Below are 18085 nucleotides of genomic sequence, written 5' to 3' on the forward strand. Positions count from 1 at the left end.
GCTATAAAAGGAGAAGAATGGGTGAGAACAGGGGTGTCACATTGTGACCAAGTCCACTGTGGAAACAAAGGAGGATGCAAGCTGTTTGTAACCCGTTTTCATTTGGGCTTGTTTTTCCCCCTCCCTGCTCCTTGGGTTTGACCTCTGTTTTGTAACAAATAATATAATAACCCCTTTTATTTTGCGAGCCCTTTGCGTTTTGGCCGTGGCTGTAACAACAAAAGTCTCCACTGACTTTACTATTTATGATTTACTGCCTAAAACTAACAAACATCTATTATTATATCATTATATATGATTATATCACACCTGCTGCTGATATAATACACAAACAGTAAAACATCAGACAGCAGCAATTACAGATACTGAAGGGAAGAGAATGATTATATATGACCTGCTGCTGTCCATGAATCAATATGATAAATGATGAAACACAAACTGCAGTGAATGATCAAACAGCTGTATACAGATACTGAAGGGACTACAGTACACATGATACACATGAAACCAGCGAGTCTTAGAATTTGTTTGTGCTGCTATAGTTTCAGTCGCTGTGTAAAGTGTTAAATTGTTCATTTTCTTATAATAGTGAATGGTTTAAAAGTTAAATTAATGTCACCCTGTGAAATGTTATATGTGACGTGAGCCAGAAGTGCCATAGTGGCACCACAAAATGGGTTTTTCATGAATATCACAATTGTGTTTGGCTTTTAATTTCACATTTGCCTTGTGAAATTATCGGTTAGGTTTAAGTTTTAGGAAGCTATGTCCACACAATGTCAGAATCAGAATCGCTTTTATTCTCCAGTACTTGTCAGGTACTCGAATTCACTTTGGTCCCATTGACATCTGACCCTGAAAAAACTCTCCAAATTTGTAATTTGTCCAAAATGCAAGCACATTAACTGTCCAGTCTAGCAGCGCCCTCTAGGGTTGGCTGGCTGTTTATCATCTGCACATCAGGAACAAACTTATTCAGATTTTGGTTGCAGTATTTCATGTTCGAATCCGAGAAAAACACGCATTGCACAATAAACTAATGAACCGGTCGCATTTATTAGGCCTACACTATATTATATATGACTATATTACTGACATTCCAGGATGGTATGTCTTGCTAGTGAGATTTAACTGAAGCTGAACTGCCCACAGCTGACATTAATTTCACAGACAGATGTTGCATGTGCCTAGTGCAGCCTTCAAACTTCCTGCTAAACAAGATTTACTCCGAGAGTAACAACAGTTCATTACGACACGACACCACTATGGAACTTCATCATTTTTCGGATGTATAGCTTCATTAGCCTGATGAAGACGGTGGCCAGTGCAGGAATTAAAGCACAGACTTCGTCGAGTTTGAATGCGGATGTTCTCCTCGACGCATGTGAGACTGATAAGGAACTGGAACCTCGGGATGAGCTCCTTTTAAAGCAGCCGCGCTTCTGCAGATTTCTGTGAGTCGTCGGTAAAGAGGAGAGAATAATAGTGAGAGTTGAGCGGGTATATTTTCTATAAAGAATACGTTTTTTCGGCAGAAATAAAATGGGGAGCACAGTGATGGACTCCAAGAAAAAGGACTGCACAAAGAAATCCTCAAAGAAAAAGAGATCTCTGCGACTAAACATGCCAGTGAGTTGCTTTTGGTTGTATATTTGGTGACTTGACTACGTACACACGGATTTTGACAAGTGAGGCTGAATGTTGCGTAGGCGGCCTGGGACGCTTTTCATGCATTTACTGTCTTTGTAGTCCAGCCATGTACTTTTTATGTTAATTTTTTATAGAGTTTTTATGTTAATTCAATTTTCTATGTTACGTTTTTTTCAAACGTTACATTTGTTTGGAATGTTTCAATGTTACATCGTTGTAAACGGCAGCACCATTTATTGCAACCTATTAAACCAATATTTTTCACCGAAAAACTACAATTGTACAAAGTATGAAAGTATCATTTAAAGTGTGAAATGAGTTCCGCTAGAGTCATTCAGAGCTGTCAAAACATGAGTCGCGCACCCTTCCCCGCCCAGCGCACGCGTGTCGCAAACATGAACGCATGTCTTGAAGGTTTGGTTGAACAGGCCTAGTTTGCGTTGGGAGCGAAAACAAAACATTACCAAGGCGTTTTGAGAAAAGGTTCATTTGGTCGGAATGTAAGCTACGCGTGTGTGTGTTTATAAATGGCTTGGCGCGCCATGCTGTTGCTTGAGTCAGGATGTTTACGGAAAGAAGGAATAAGGAAGTGAGCAAAACAGCTATAAAAGAGCGAGTTCTGTTCAGCCGTGACTCATCATTGCGTTACATGCGCGATCAGACGCATCCGGAAAATGCAACCTTTGCTATGCACTCAGCATTGCTAATTTACCTTATAAAGGCTCCGAGTCGGTATATTATTCCTTTATGGGATGCCATTCAAGGTCATCTACTTAAAAAACAAAGATAATGAAAACGTGTGACAGCCAACAGTCAGGGTTATTTGATATTATGACTTCTTCAGGGATATCAAGCAGTTTCACCATTGAGGCAATAGAGCAATGGCTCATTGAATAGGGCAACACTGTAGCTCTTTTAATTCTTAAAAGGTATTTTGCTCATAGCATTGTTCCGTCGAACCCAAAACATCTGCATTTCAAATGAATGGCAACATTATCATAGCTGGCAGTCTCTGTTTCTGACTCCCTACTGCTTTACAGTAACAATTGACACAAACATATTTTATCTGTCATTGTGTACTCACCTGTGTGCTGTTGTTTTTTTCCTCCAGTGAAAGACAAAATTAGAACTTTTTAATAAACTTCATGCAGCTCTTTCCCATACATTTATTCATATGGCACATAAGACATCAACAAATGTTGACCAAGAAGACCAATCAGGCCCCAAAAACTACAAAAGCACACACACAAAAAAATGCCATAAAAGTTGACAATATGACTTTAACTAATACCATAGAAAATATTGTATTGTTCTTGTACATATTGAATACATCATTCAAACAGTCACAGTGTAGGGTGGAAAAATTATGTGAACCCCTAGGCTCATGACATCAATAAAAGCTAATTAGAGTCAGGAGTTGGCAAACCTAGCATCCAATTAATGAAACTAGATTGGAGGTGTGGGTTAGAGCTACTTTCACTTATAAAAAGCACTCAAACATTTTGAGTTTACTATTCACAAGAAGCATCTACTTATGTGGACCATGCCTCGCAGAAAAGAGATCTCAGAAGACCTATGATCAATAATTGTTGCTTTGCATAAAGCTGGAAAGGGTTACTAAGTTATATCGAAGAGCTTAGATATTTATCTGTCTTACAGTTAGACAAATTGTCTATAAATGGAAATTATTTAATACTGTGGCTACTCTCCCTAGAAGTGGCCGTCAAACAAGATGACTCAAATGGCACACTGCAGAATGCTCAATGAGGTAAAAAAAGAACCCTAGAGTGACAGGAGTCACTCTCTGTTCATGTGTCTACTATACAGAAAACATTAAACAGGCATGGTGTCTATGGCAGGACACTACGAAGGAAGCTTCTGCTTTCCAACAAAAACATTGCTCTGCACCTGAAGTTTTCCAAAGACCAACTTTACACTCCACAACACTACTGGGAAAATGTTTTCTGGACTGATACTGCAATAAGATTGAATTGTTTTTTGGAAGAACATGCAGCTTGGTGTAAAATGTCCACTGCATACCAACATGAAAACATCATCCAATGGTGAAGTACGGTGGAGTAAGCATCATAGTTTGGGGCTGCTTTGCTGCTTTGAGGCCGCTTGCCATCATCGGGGGAAAAAGAATGTCATGTTGGCTGTACAGTCAGAGCCCAGACCTGAACCCAATAGAGATGCTGTGGAATGATCTCAAGAGAGCCATTCACACCAGACATCCTAAGAATATGACTGAGCTGAAGCAGTTCTGTAAGGAAGAATCGTCCAAAATTATTTCTAAACGTTGTGCAGGTTTAATCTGCAGCTACAGGAAATGCTTGGTTGAGGTTATTGCTACCAGACGAGGATAAACCAGATAAAAATCCAAGGGTTCACTTACTTTTTCCACAGCACTGTGAATGTTTAATGGGATGTGTTCAATAAGTACATGAAAGATTATACTTGTTTGTGTGTTGTTAGTTTAAGCACATTGTGTTTGTCTATTCTTGTGACTTTGATGATCATATTTAATGACCAATTAACGCAGAAAACTTTGCTAATTCCAAAGGGTTCACATACTTTTTCTTGCCACTGTATATACAGTATATCTGGGGTTTTTTTGTATATCTAACCTGTCATCTAACAATTTATAGATTCATATTATAACAGATTATAAAAATGTTATACAGTATGTCATTATATTATATTCTCATTCTATTCTTGGCCTATATATTATGAGTTATGCATGTATAGCAGTATTTATTGTGAGTAATTATTGTGTGAAATTATGAAACCCTGTGCATTATTTACAGCTACTTTTGTATTTGATGTTGATTTGGTTTTATAAGTAACAGTCATACTTCTTCAGATTAAGGATTTATTTCAGTTAATTGATTAAATTGATGTATTTTACATAAATGATGACGTGTTTTGATATTATAAAAAAAAATCCCTTCAAAAAGGTTGAAAGTGCCCTTTGATTTAGGGTGTGAACAACATTTGAAAAGCAAACAAAGCACATATTTTAGTGTTGAAACCCATTTTTTATATTAACACCATTATTGTAAATGCTTTGGGTCACACAGTTGTTGTTACATTAATAACAAATGTGTCTAATTGCAAATACATTTGAGTAAATTTTTTTTAGAGTTAAGTTACATTCGAGTACATTTGGTCTTTGGTAATTGAAATCCAGTCTCTTTAGAAAGTTGAATGAATACTGAACTGGTGCATAAAATATTTCTAAACTTAGACATGATCCCCCACAGTGATGTTTTTCCTATAACCAAAGGCCCAACCAAAAGCCTGCACTCTGCTTCGCTGAGTCCACTTTTTCTTTGTGTATTAGAAATGTCTGGCAGAGTACCATATGCTTTGCGAGTGTCTAACAAGCAAATCAAATCTTAAATAAACGTTAAACCCCCTTTTTTACATTATTTAACAGCCCCTGTTTAAAGAATAATGGGATTAAGAATACTAAAATGACTCCATCCATTCACTATTTTCAATATATTACAATATATTGTAATACATTAAAATTGGCTTCAAAAGCACCACAGGACATTTACTGTACAGTTGACTGCTGGGGTTGCCTCTGTTCTTAAATACAAAAGACTGTTATTGAGGTTGTCAGTGTTGTTTTGGCTTTAAAATGAACTGTAATGCGTTGTCTTTTGCCACAGAATTTGGGTACATTTGCATCCCCTTTTGTGGATGGAGAGACTGACAGATCAGATGAAGATGAAATCCGAAAGGTAAAGATTATTGTACACCAATATCTTTTACTATTCTTTTAGATTGTGTGCACTGTTATGCTCATGTAAGACCAGATTCTGGGGCTCATTTTTTACTTTTAACAGGCTTAAATGCTAAAGTCTCTACAGTAGGTCTATTTTCCTAATCTAAACCTCAAAAGTATTAGACAGCATTTTGAAAACTATCAAGTTAAAAATGCTATTAAATATAAACAAACTGATATGATAGACTGAGCGTGAGCATTTATATACTGTAGCTATTTCCTAAATATTTGATATATACCTTTGTTTGCAAGGCCAGAGTCATCAAGGGAATCTACGATCTTGTATCTTTGTGTAATTAACATTTTCATGTTTCTGATTGTACATTTTTGTGTACATAAGCTCTGTTGTAAAGCTTAGTGAGCTGCTTACATGGGCAGCATTTTGAGGCATCACTGTTAAATGATGATTATGCTGCCTTTTATGATACCTTATTTTGGCCAAATTCTAAGGCAGCATTACAAGAATACTTGATGGAGAATAAGTAATTGAAGAAATCATGCCAAATGACCTGAGGCAAATAAATTGGTCATGTGCTGGTGCTCCAACAATGCTTTTTGGTTAGCATACCCAGCACAACCATCTTGGTTAACCAGCATTCCCCAAAAAACATAGTTCAGTTGACATGACATCTCTCTTAAGATTTAGCGTTTTGATGTAGGTATAACATATTGATTGGATTTTGGTCTTGGTCTTGGTGGACTAGATCTACTACGCTGCTGCTAGAACATATTTGCTGCACAATTAGACATACATACAAATTAGGGAAGCTGCGCAAGTGCATAACACAAAACACAACCCCACAACCAATCTGATCTATAGCCAAAACTAGTGTACTGCTGCGGTTTCGAAGAGTCATGTGCAGTGTATGTCAGCTAAGTGTGCCTTTGCCAGCTTGGCCAAATGGTGTAACGCTAATGCACTAAACCTATATGTGTGTCTGGGCCAGCTTGGCCGAATGGCTTTAACAGCTGACCTAAATCATAATGTTTACCTGGATCAGGAAAGCCTAGAATTTAATGAACTAGTGACTTAACCTAGCTGTGTGTCGATTTTTTAAACTAATGACGTAAGATAGCAGTGTGTGCCTGGTCAGATTTGAGCTAACAAGGCATAACTTGTTAAGACGTGCTTTTATGTGTCATGGCCAAAATCAGACCTTACTGTGCAAGCTGATATAAGAAAACCCCAGCGACCACCTGAGTGTGCTGTGCTGTGGCAGTGTGCTTCCGTGAAAGCTGGCTTATCTGCAAAACTGAGCAATTTAAATGTTAGACAAAGAGAGTCCACAAGTTCATCGGCTAACTGATGACATTTCAAACCAGCTTACAACATGGCAGCCAATTAACTTAACAAATCACATATGAGTGAGCCGATTGGTAGCCGAACAAGTTTAAATCTAACCTAACCAATATTTGTGTTTCATATTTATTGATAGCATAGCAACATTTTAACTCTATACTCTCCTGTGCTCTTCATGTGAGGAATACTGTTGCAGAGCATTCAAAATCAGTCACTCATGAGGTTCCATTTAATTTAGGATGCTGCCTTATAAGGCCAGTAAGCAGTCAACAGCAATGCAGCCTTTGGTTTCTGCGCCTCTGTGTATGCAGTTTCAAATAATTATGTGTGGATTGTTACATTATGGGGTATATTTCACAGAAATAAAGCTTACCTGTCCAAACATGCAACATGAGCTTTGAAAGATTTGTTAGTGAAGAAAAATGCCCCATGCTAGCTTTGTTGTATAGTTTACTTATAAAAGCTAATGGATTGGCTTCAATGTAAAGCAAACCTATTCATGAATAAAAGGGGAGGCAAACTTTCTCTGAACATGATGTTCTTTCCGCTACTGACTCAAAAATGTCAATCCTTCCTCCACGGCTACGGATGATGATTTTGAGCAGAAAGAAGATAAAAACAAATGCCAACACCTAAATAAAAGGAAACTTTGTTTAGCATGTTCCAAGTTTCTTAATTTAACTATTCAATGGCAATACTTCTTATTTGAATAAGATAATGTATAGGTCCAAGAGTAATTATCAACTAAAACTCTAATAGCTATTATATGAATTTACCTTGTTTATATAATACATGGGTAAATAATATTCTACAGAAACTCATTGCTAAAAATAAATACAAATACAAATGTTTCTTGCCTCCTAGCTTGATCCGATTTTGCAAAATTAATTACACACGCTGTATGTATATGTGTATATTTACATCTGATGGGATCACAACCACTCAGAGCTAAGCTTGAAAGCTACGCCTACTCCTACCTAATCAAAGTACAAACAACACTAAGTCAATAAAAACAGCCTTTGAAGAAACACAAGTCTAGTAAATGCCATGGACACAGTAGCAAATCAACAATCTGTGTTTACCAAATAGCTGAAGGTCAATACTTTCTAGGGCACTTGACACACTGCTGGCATACAGCTCTTTATTTTTGTCCACAGTACAAAGAAATATTGGTAAACATACAATTAGCTCTTATGAAATGCATTTTCAAAGAGTTATTATACTGGTATTTACATATATATTAACTTTGCATGGGCATTACTTAAATAACTGTTCATTGACATCTCAATATTTCTAAAAGAGTTTTTATAGCTGGAAAATACTGCCCGTGAAAGCTGTCTCATTGAATAGCATAAAATACTGAAAAACTCAAATGTAATTGTTGCCCAATTCAGAGTTTATGAGTTAATTCATTCAATACACTTATTAAAGGTGTGTCATGTTTTCAACTGAGGTCACTGTTTATGAGCCATTATTTGACAAAGTGTAAAGTTTACAAGTTTCTATCTCTTCTTGATTCTTGTTGAAAAAATGTCCCCATCAGCAGGTGTTGTGCAATGTTTTGGCTTTGTCTTGCTTTTTTCTAGTATAGTATGCTGATGTAGTAATATTCTCATCCTGTTCAGCTTGGTTATCACATTGACACATTAAAGTGCTTTATGCTTGTTTAATCTTTTTATTTGACATAGCAAAAATTCAGCTCATTTGTGGAACTCTCTGCTTCTTCCTCCTGTCAGCAAATTCCAAATTTATGGCCACCAGGGCTAATGGGACAGGAGATTTCTCCAATTATCAGATTGGAGTTGGGTGCCAGGAATTCAGTTGACTGTGCTAATGCTATTTGCTGTATAATTGTATAACTCATTCATTTAAATGTTTCATCTTTCTAGTCTTACATGAGCAGAAATAGAAATAAACAGCATATATAGTGGGGTCCAAATGTCTGAGACCACTAGTGAAAATGCTTCTAATTTAACACAGAATTTTACAATATGAGTGAAAATGTACATGAATTAGATCATTTCTTAGTTTTTGGAATGTCCCCTTTTGACAGCATGTACTAGAGCTGACATAAATTCCATATGTTCGTGCAAAACCTGATGATCCATGTTATTCAGCATGATTTGAGAGTGTTCCAACAAGCATTTTGTACTTAAGAGTTAACATAGTCAGTGTTAGCAATTTGCTAATGTTTCATTAGCGACCTACTGTAGAAAGAGTGCAGAATCTTAAATATTTCTTCATTTTATGCCTACTTTTCTTTGCTTAAAATGTTCTAAATTCCAGAAAGTTTGTTTATTTCCAGGTTTTAATGGGAACTTTTAATGTGTTCTCAGATTGGACCCCATTTTACCAGAATGCTTCTGTTATAACTTTAAAATCTGTTACGTTTCATCAGGGTGAGAGAAGTGGCTCAGCCAGCCCAACAAAAGGCCCATGTTTAAGGTCTCCTGTCAGCCTCCCCTGTACCCCAGTTACAGCCCATGTATGTCCCAGGAGCAGTCCAGGCTCTCCCAAAACCATCTTCTCCCGTCTGTCTCACCAGAATTCGTCTCCCAAATCTCCCCGTCGTCTCAGTTTCAGTGGTATCTTCCGCTCCTCTTCCAACTCCACTCCTGCCAGCATCAAGCTCTTCTCCAGATCTAGAAAAGGTGAGACAAGTTTGAAAATATTGGATTATTTTTTCCTGAGCAGTTTAATTGAACATATATTTGATCTGTTCCATTATGTAATAGAAATATTATGGAGAAAATACTGTTTATTCCAAGCTTTAATGAAATGGTTCCTGGTCAGATAAGTGTTTTTGTTTTTTTATTGTGGTTAGTAGATAAGGTTCCACTCTCATGTTAGTAAGGCATAGCTGAGTAAAGTCCCAGCTGTCTCTATAGTCATAAAAAGACTGTGTTATGGTTAATTCAAAACAAAACAACACCAGCATGGTTAGAATGCATATTGTCGCTTTCTTTCATAGTAGATGTTTCCCTGTTTTTACTCATTCCATACCTCTTGTGATCTTCTCTTATTGTGGCTAATGTTATAATGTTTTTTGTAAGCTGTTCATACATCAGTTTCAAAGGGGAACTTTGAACACAGAGCTTCACTTCCTGTTGACTCACTCTAAAATCTTTAGCGCAGGAAGTGGTTAGATCACAATTTTGGTTTAACAGTCTTTGATTTTCTAATGACTGAAGCCATCAGAGTGCATGTTATCAGGTTAAATCGTGCCGACACGAATACGTCACGCATCACGTCAGCTGCTGGCAGGAAGTGCTTTTTAAAAGTTAATTACATAAAAATTATTGATTTATTTTTTACACAAATGTATCAATTTGCTTCAGAAGACATTCATTGATTGACTGGAGTTCATGTTTTTGCTGCCTAGATATGAATTTTGGGCTATTAAAGTACTGGTACACGTGTACTTGCATTATAAGAACCTGACAGAGCTCCATATTCTTATAAAAATCTTCATTTGTGTTCTGCTGAAGAGAGACAGTCATACACATCTGGGATGGCATCAGGGTAAGTGAATAATGAGAGGATTTTTATTTTGGGTGAACTATTCCTTTAAGGTAATGATCACAGATGTCATTGTTTCTCGTGTCAGAGTCAAGTCTCAATTTGTGGCCTTTGAGTCTCAAATAATGATGAAAATGACATGATTTAGGGGTTTTTACAGGATTTTCTTTGGGCTAATCTTTGTCCAGATTGATCTCACAGTGAAATCAGAAAGAGTAGGTTGAATTTTCTAGCTAAAATCGATCTGTGATTACAAAATTCGAAAGTGGCCAGAGTGGTAATTGTTATTGGCGTAGTGAGACTAGGGCAGCACAAACAAACAAAATTGTATTTTTTATACAAATAATTTTTTTCATTTTATGGAATATTTACTCAAAATTCACAAAATTGGTAAGTCAATGTTTACCACATTGTTTGGAAACCAAAAATATGCATTATCTATTGACAAGGTTGTAAGTAGATTTTTTAAACGATACAAGGATTAATGACTACTGCTATTCTGTCAAGCTGCACATTAATCGCCCAATCACAAAATTGCCAAATATTGCCCAATTAATCACCATAGCAATATAAAGGTCTATAACAGTTTTTGTGTTTGATATTTTACAGTAGCTTTAAACTGTAAATGACTAACTCTTGAAACGATCACTTAAAAACAACCAACACTTGAAAAACAAACATTATTTGAGAAGGTGCCCCCCTTGTTCAAGCCAAATATATGCCCTTTAGGGGATGCATTCCTGTCTTTAGGCGTTCTCCTGTCTCCATTTGTACAATGAGCTGGTTATACTTTTATTAAATCATAGAGTCATATATTCGTGAGCCAAGGACTGATAAAGTGGTTTTAGTTTCAGAATCCTCCCACAGTACTTGTAATGAAAAAAGGGTTATGATAAGCTTTTTATTAGGTATGATTTGAGTTTCAGTTGTAGGCTTTAAAGCTTTTATATTAATGTAGTGGAACAAGAACATTATAAGATATTATTTTGTTCTCTTACGAGAGGTTCTCTCGTATTGCGTAAGCTAGCTTACGCTACGGGAAAGATTCATCTTTTCTGAGATATTGAAGCCAAAAAATTATCCTTAATTTTTGTATCCATTGTCAACGCAGTGCGGCAGCTGCAGACCTTGAGCAGGCTAGCTAGCGAGCTCATAGGTTGCTCTGCGGCAACTGCTGCAGCCTATAGACGAGCTTGGGCGAACTCGCATCCAATGAGAGGCGTCCGCGCGCTCACTGCATCAAAGCCCGCCAAAATGGGCGTGACTAGAGTGCATATAAGCGTAGTTCGTAGGCTGGAACCCTGATTTTCATCTCTTCAGCGAAGCTCTTCGCATCTCTGAACTGGAAGCCGCGTCGCCGTTCGAGGGGCATCAAGCAAGCGTGGACAGCGCTCGAAGAAGCCGGCTGTCTTCGCCACCTTCAACCATCCTGCGAGCTACGCCATCCGGCGACGTATCCTTTTTAAAGCAAGCTAGTTCTTACGAACTTCACAAAAGAGTACGAGCGTCTTTTTAAAGATGCCTCGCTCCACTTGCGCCTCATGCCGCGCCCCTCTCAGCACCGGAGACCGCCACGTCATCTGCGCTCTCTGCCTGGGACTGGGGCATGCAGAGCTCGCCCTCGCTGAAGGCGGATGCGATCTCTGCGAGGAGCTTCCGATGTCGACCCTGCGGGCTCGACTCGAAGCGCTCAGGACCGAAGCCGCCGCGCCGCCTTCCATTCAGCCGCGCAGAAAAAAGCGCCGCTCTCAAAGGCTGCCGGAACCAGTGGTAGAAGCGATTGCCTCGCCGGAGCCCCTCCCTCGAGCATCGCCTTCACCCTCCCCGCCCACCCGGGACGCGCAGTTGCCGCCGAGCGGCTGCTCTGCTGCCATCTCGGACGAAGAAGCGGAGGATAAGGGCTGTTCCATCATGGCTTCGGACAGCGAGGAGTGGTCAGGCTCACACGCCTCCTCCTCGGCCCAGGAATCCAGCAGGACCCGCGCCGGAGTCGAAGGGGAACTAACGCGCCTCCTCACACAGGCCGTCGACCGCCTCGGGCTCGAGTGGTCACCGCCCCCTGAGCAGGCTCCCAACAGACTCCACGCCGCACCTTTGCCCGCCCTCCGCGAGATGGCGGTCTAAGCTGGTGCTCCCGTCTAAGGCCTGCAGAACTACTTCCGCCTGTGTTGGCCGCGCCTATACCGCCGTCGGCCAAGCCGCATCTGCTCTGCATTCCATGGCCGTCTTACAGACAGAGGCTGTTTCAGATCTGACTAGCCGACATGGGAGAAGCTGAACGCACTACGCGCCGCTCTCTCTGTCTGGTCTCTTCGGTTCCGCGGTGAGTGGCATTGTTGACCGTTTCTCGAAGCCCAAGCCATGAATCTCTTTCTGCCTCGTCGCGCTAGCTCCTCTGCAGGCCGCCCACGTGACCAGCCTCCTGCACGAGCCTCTTCACAGCGCCCAGCTCAACAAGCCAGACTTCTCAGCGTCGACAGGGCGGCCGCCCTCGATCAGCGCTCAGACAGCCGCCGCAGACCGCCGCCCCCTGCGGGCCTCGGCCTAAGATTGTACTGAAACCTGAGCAACCGAAGTCCTCCTAGCGTTGTTGAGAAACGACGGCTCAGTCCCGCCACGGCCGGACCACCGTCAAAGCTTCGCCCCCTGTCAGTCCCCTTCTCTCAGGCTACTGCAGTGGTGGATTCAGCAGCCAACAAGCCGGTGATACTACCCGTTTGCCTGCACTCAAACGCCGTTTTCACGGCGACCCAAAGAAATCTTGTAAAGAGTAAACATGCCTTATGTGTAGAAAATGTGCCCACAATCCAGTGCTCACCCCTACACACAAGCATTACACATCCCGTGTCCCTATCAGAGCACAGTCACATAAGCGGTTACGACCCGCTCGAGTGTTAGTTAATAAACGCGCCCACGAGCCCGTGCGCGCGCCCCTCCTCTGCCCGCTCTGTCACACGGCCAGCTGTATGTAAGTCCCGTACGCCCCCTGTCAGTTCCCTTCTCTCAGGCTACTGCAGTGGTGGATTCAGCAGCCAACAAGCCGGTGATATTACCCGCTTGCCTGCATTCAAACGCCGTTTCCACGGCGACCCAAAATAAAGCCTTATGTGTAGAAAATGTGCCCACAATCCAGTGTTCACCCCTACACACAAGCATTACACGTCCCGTGTCCCTATCAGAGCACACTCACATAAAGCGGTTACGACCCGCTCGAGTGTTAGGGTTAATAAGCGCGCCCATTCTCTGGCCGCTCTGTCACACGACCAGCCTTATGTGTAGAAAATGTGCCCACAATCCAGTGTTCACCTCTACACACAAGCATTACACGTTCCGTGTCCCCATCAGAGCACACTCAAAAGCGGTTACGAACCACTCGAGTGTTAGAGTCAATAAATGCGCTCACGAATACGTGCGCGCGCCCATTCTCTGCCCGCTCTGTCACACGGCCAGCAAACACTTCTCTGTATGTAAGTCCCGGGCCCGTGGCTATGCTTGCGCATCACTTAACAGACGTGACTCTTTCCCCATTCACCTCAATCGGAAGTCACTCACAGAACAGCCTGTCCATGCTGTCTGCGAGCAGTCCAGCATAAGCACAGTAAGCGCTCACACATTCTGTTCAGCGCGCTGTGTGCGGCAATCAGAGCGATTTGGCCATTCACCCTCTAACATTACACTTCAAAGCGTGGGAAGATATTCCAGGGATATCCGAATGGGTGTTAAGCACAATAAAACAGGGCTATTTGCTACAGTTCGATCGCCGTCCTCCTTGCTTCAGAGCTCGGCTCGAAACTACTGTGAACACGGAAGCAGCGTGCATGCTTCGTTCAGAAATAGCAAACCTTCTGTGCAAAAGGGCCATAGAGAGAGTGCCGCCTCCCCTGAGCGAGTCGGGTTTTTACAGCCGTTATTTTCTTGTCCCCAAGAAAGACGGCGGCCTCAGACCAATATTAGATCTCAGGGTTTTGAACAAAGCGCTTGCAAAAAGACCGTTCCAAATGCTTACATCCAGCAAACTCCTCACGCATGTGCGCCAGGGGGACTGGTTTATTTCTCTCGATCTGAAAAATGCATACGTTCAGATTCAGATAAATCCCCGTCACAGGCCATTCTTGAGATTCGCCTTCGACGGCCAGGTTTATCAATACACCGTCCTTCCGTTCGGCCTGTCCTTAGCACCCCGTACTTTCACGAAGTGCATGGACGCGGCGCTCGCACCCCTGCGGAGTCAGGGTTTGCGAATTCTGAACTATTTGGACGATTGGCTGATTTTGGCACAATCACATATGGAGCTTCTGTCTCACAGGACAGTTCTCCTCAGTCATCTGAACAGTTTGGGCCTTGCAGTCAATTGGACCAAGAGCTCACTACAGCCCAGTCAGGCAATTTCCTTCCTTGGAATAGAACTAGACTCAGTGGCAATGACGGCTCGCTTATCTACACAGCGCGCGCCGTGTGCAGCGACTAGCCGCGTCATTTCAGATGAACAGCCTCACACCTCTGAAGAAATTTCACAGAGTGCTAGGCTACGTGGCCTCAGCCGCAGCAGTACTTCAGCTGGGTTTACTGCACATGCGCCCGCTTCAGCATTGACTAAACACCCGCGCGTCTCGCCGGGCTTGGGCCACAGGCCGCCAGCCCATCAAGGTGACTCAGACCTGTATTTCAGCACTGCAGCCCTGGACAGTGGCCGAATGGTATCAGCGGGGAGTGACAATGGGAGCTGTATCTCGCCGAAAAGTCATCTCGACAGACGCGTCCAACACGGGTTGGGGCGCGGTCTCGCGAGGGCTCTCCGGTTTTCGGCCTATGGTCAGTTCAGGAAAAGCTCCTTCACATAAATTGTCTGGAAATGATAGCGGTCGAGTACGCCGCGTGCGCTTTCTCCCGGTCATTCAGGGTCACCACGTCCTGGTCCGTTCGGACAACAGATCTGTGGTATCCTACCTAAACCGTCAGGGCGGTGTCAGATCCAGGAACCTCTTCCATCTGACGAAACGCATACTGAGTTGGTCCCAGTGCCACCGGCGCTCGCTGAGGGCGACGCACGTGCCAGGCCACCTGAACGACGGCCCGGACAGACTGTCCAGAGACAATATTCCCCCAGGGGAATGGTCCCTGCACGCTCAAACAGTCCAGACGTTATGGCACTTATTCGGCAGAGCAGAGATAGACCTCTTTGCGTCCAAAGAGAACTCTCACTGCCCAATATTTTTCTCGAAAAGCGAGGACGCGCTGGCCCAGGACTGGCCCAGACGCCCGCTTTACGCCTTCCCTCCCGTCTCGCTATTGCCACAGGTAATGCAGAGGATCAGGGAAACGCGTCACTCGGTGCTCCTCATAGCCCCGCGTTGGGAGAATCAGACATGGTTCCCGGAGCTTTCGCAGCTGTCACTGACTGCGCCGTGGCCCATCCCAGTGAGAGCAGATCTCCTCTCTCAAGCTCGCGGCACAATCTGGCATTCCCACCCAGAGCGCTGGGCGCTGCATGTGTGGGTGATCAATGACTACCCGTCGCTCTGCCAGAAGGAGTAATAAACACCATCATACACGCTAGAGCCCCTTCCACGAGAAGACTGTATGCGTCAAAATGGTCTGTGTTCTCAAAATGGTTCACCGACAGAGACCTGGACCCGCGGACATGTGGGGTGTCGTCGCTGCTCATATTTCTACAAGAGCTGCTGGATAAGGGCAGATCCCCATCCACGCTCAAAGTGTATGTGGCGGCCGTTGCAGTGTTCGCTGAACCCCTGCACAGCCAGTCATAAGGGTAAAAACGAGTGGGAGCTAGAAGGATGAACCCCCCGCGCCCCCCATCGGTTCCTATCTGGGATCTTTCTATAGTTCTCGAAACTATGAAAGCCCCCCCTTTCGAACCACTTCAATCCGTGGATTTGAAATACCTTTCACTCAAACCCGTTTTTCTGACTGCCCTGTCATCAGTCAAACGTGTGGGACACCTTCACGCGCTGTCTGTCAGCGCTGCGTGTCTTGAGTTTGGACCAAGTGACTCCAAGGTCATTTTAAAGCCTAGACACGGCTATGTTCCCAAGGTAATCGGTACTCCTTTCAGAGCACAGGTCATTTCCCTATCGGCGCTGCCAGCACCCGATAGCGAACGCGACGCCAATCTCCTTTGCCCGGTCAGAGCACTGAGATTGTATACTGCACGCTCCGCCGCTTTCAGACGCTCTGAGCAGCTTTTCGTTTCGTTCAGAGGGCGCACCAAAGGTCTCGCCGCCTCGAAACAGACACTATCTAGATGGATAGTGGACGCTATTGCTGCTGCATACGCGTCAAAAGACCTGCCATGCCCGTAGGGCATTAGGGCTCACTCCACTAGAGGCATGGCATCCTCGTGGGCATGGTCCAGCGGGATTTCCATTCACGACATATGTGTGGCAGCGGGATGGACTTCCCCCTCCACCTTTGTCAGATTTTACAATATGGAAGTGCCTGCTCTGCAGGCAAAACTACTAGCGGTTTAATACGCTACAGCTCCCCTGGTGAGCTGCACTGATGGGACACATTCCACACAGATCGGCACCGCCGCTCTGTCGTTCCCTTCCCACTATGTGCTTATGTATTACACAATCAATGACCCGCATTCTTGCCGGCCAAATATTATTTCCCCACTCATAAGGGCTCCCCGGGTCCCCCTTAATTCCCTGGGGCTCATACAGTGGATGCTTGGCGCGCACGGCGTTGACAATGGGTTCCCGTAGCGTAAGCTAGCTTACGCAATACGAGAGAACCTCTCGTAAGAGAACGTATCGGTTACCTAACGTAACCTCGGTTCTCTCTAGATGAGGAAACGAGTATTGCGTAGCCGGCCGTGCTCGCGCCACGAGCGACTTTTCGCTTCAGTCAATGAAAACCAGGGTTCCAGCCTACGAACTACGCTTATATGCACTCTAGTCATGCCCATTTTGGCGGGCTTTGATGCAGTGAGCGCACGGACGCCTCTCATTGGATGCGAGTTCGCCCAAGCTCGTCTATAGGCTGCAGCAGTTGCCGCAGAGCAACCTATGAGCTCGCTAGCTAGCCCGCTCAAGGTCTGCAGCTGCCGCACTGCGTTGACAATGGATACAAAAATTAAGGATAATTTTTTGGCTTCAATATCTCAGAAAAGATGAATCTTTCCCGTAGCGTAAGCTAGCTTACGCAATACTCGTTCCCTCATCTAGAGAGAACCGAGGTTACGTTAGGTAACCGATACGATATTGCTGATGACATGGCTGAAAAGAGTTATGCAAAATATTATTATGGTGAATGGATTTAGAGTTAAAATAGTTCAAAACGTGTATGTGATATTCTCATGGTTAAGTTTATCATCACAAGAGCGCCTGCTGTCGGAAGGAATTCACTGCTAGCTCCCTCACAGAGAATTGTTTAGAATGTGAACTGCATGCGCTGCTAACAACAGCTGAAAGCCAGAGACAGAAATTCCAGACAGAGCCGATTGTCATACAGCTTTGTGAGAGAAATCCTTTTTTGTCTTTGTTTCACATTTGCCTTTGATTTCTACCTGAAAAGTGTAATGTAGCTGCATGAAAAGACAAAAAAATATACAAAATCTTAAGGTTTTCTTTGGAAATACATTGGTGTGAGAATCTATGACCTCAGAACAAAAGCATTAAGTCATTCTGCCCTGATAGTATGAGGTCTGTTTGAGAAAATTCCAGAATTGTAGCAAATGGTAAAGGAGGAGGACGGGGAAAACTGTGTCTGTTACTATGTGCAATAACAAAACCAAAATGAATACACCAAAAACTCCTGGGCCCTGGAAATGTTTCCAGGTTGTTCTTCAATTAGATGCACTT

The 18085-nt window shown here is 43.1% G+C and overlaps 1 protein-coding gene across 2 annotated transcripts in view; it reads left to right on the plus strand.

The window, feature by feature from the left end:
• Positions 1-980: 980 nt before the first annotated feature.
• Positions 981-18085, plus strand: part of prkag2b (protein kinase, AMP-activated, gamma 2 non-catalytic subunit b) — a 51818-nt gene continuing 34713 nt past the window's right edge. Inside the window, exons 1-4 of one of the 2 annotated variants that reach the window (XR_007971221.1) lie at positions 981-1454; positions 1536-1629; positions 5328-5399; positions 9142-9394. Coding sequence is in view for 1 of the 2 variants with exons in the window: in XM_052133542.1 (XP_051989502.1) it covers positions 1288-1454; positions 1536-1629; positions 5328-5399; positions 9142-9394 (586 nt within the window). In the remaining variant the exon portion in view is untranslated. The remainder of the gene's footprint in view (positions 1455-1535; positions 1630-5327; positions 5400-9141; positions 9395-18085) is intronic. The other variant, XM_052133542.1, reaches the window with a different exon arrangement.

Source organism: Xyrauchen texanus, chromosome 9 (genome assembly GCF_025860055.1).
Source record: "Xyrauchen texanus isolate HMW12.3.18 chromosome 9, RBS_HiC_50CHRs, whole genome shotgun sequence".
Lineage (NCBI taxonomy): Eukaryota > Metazoa > Chordata > Actinopteri > Cypriniformes > Catostomidae > Xyrauchen > Xyrauchen texanus.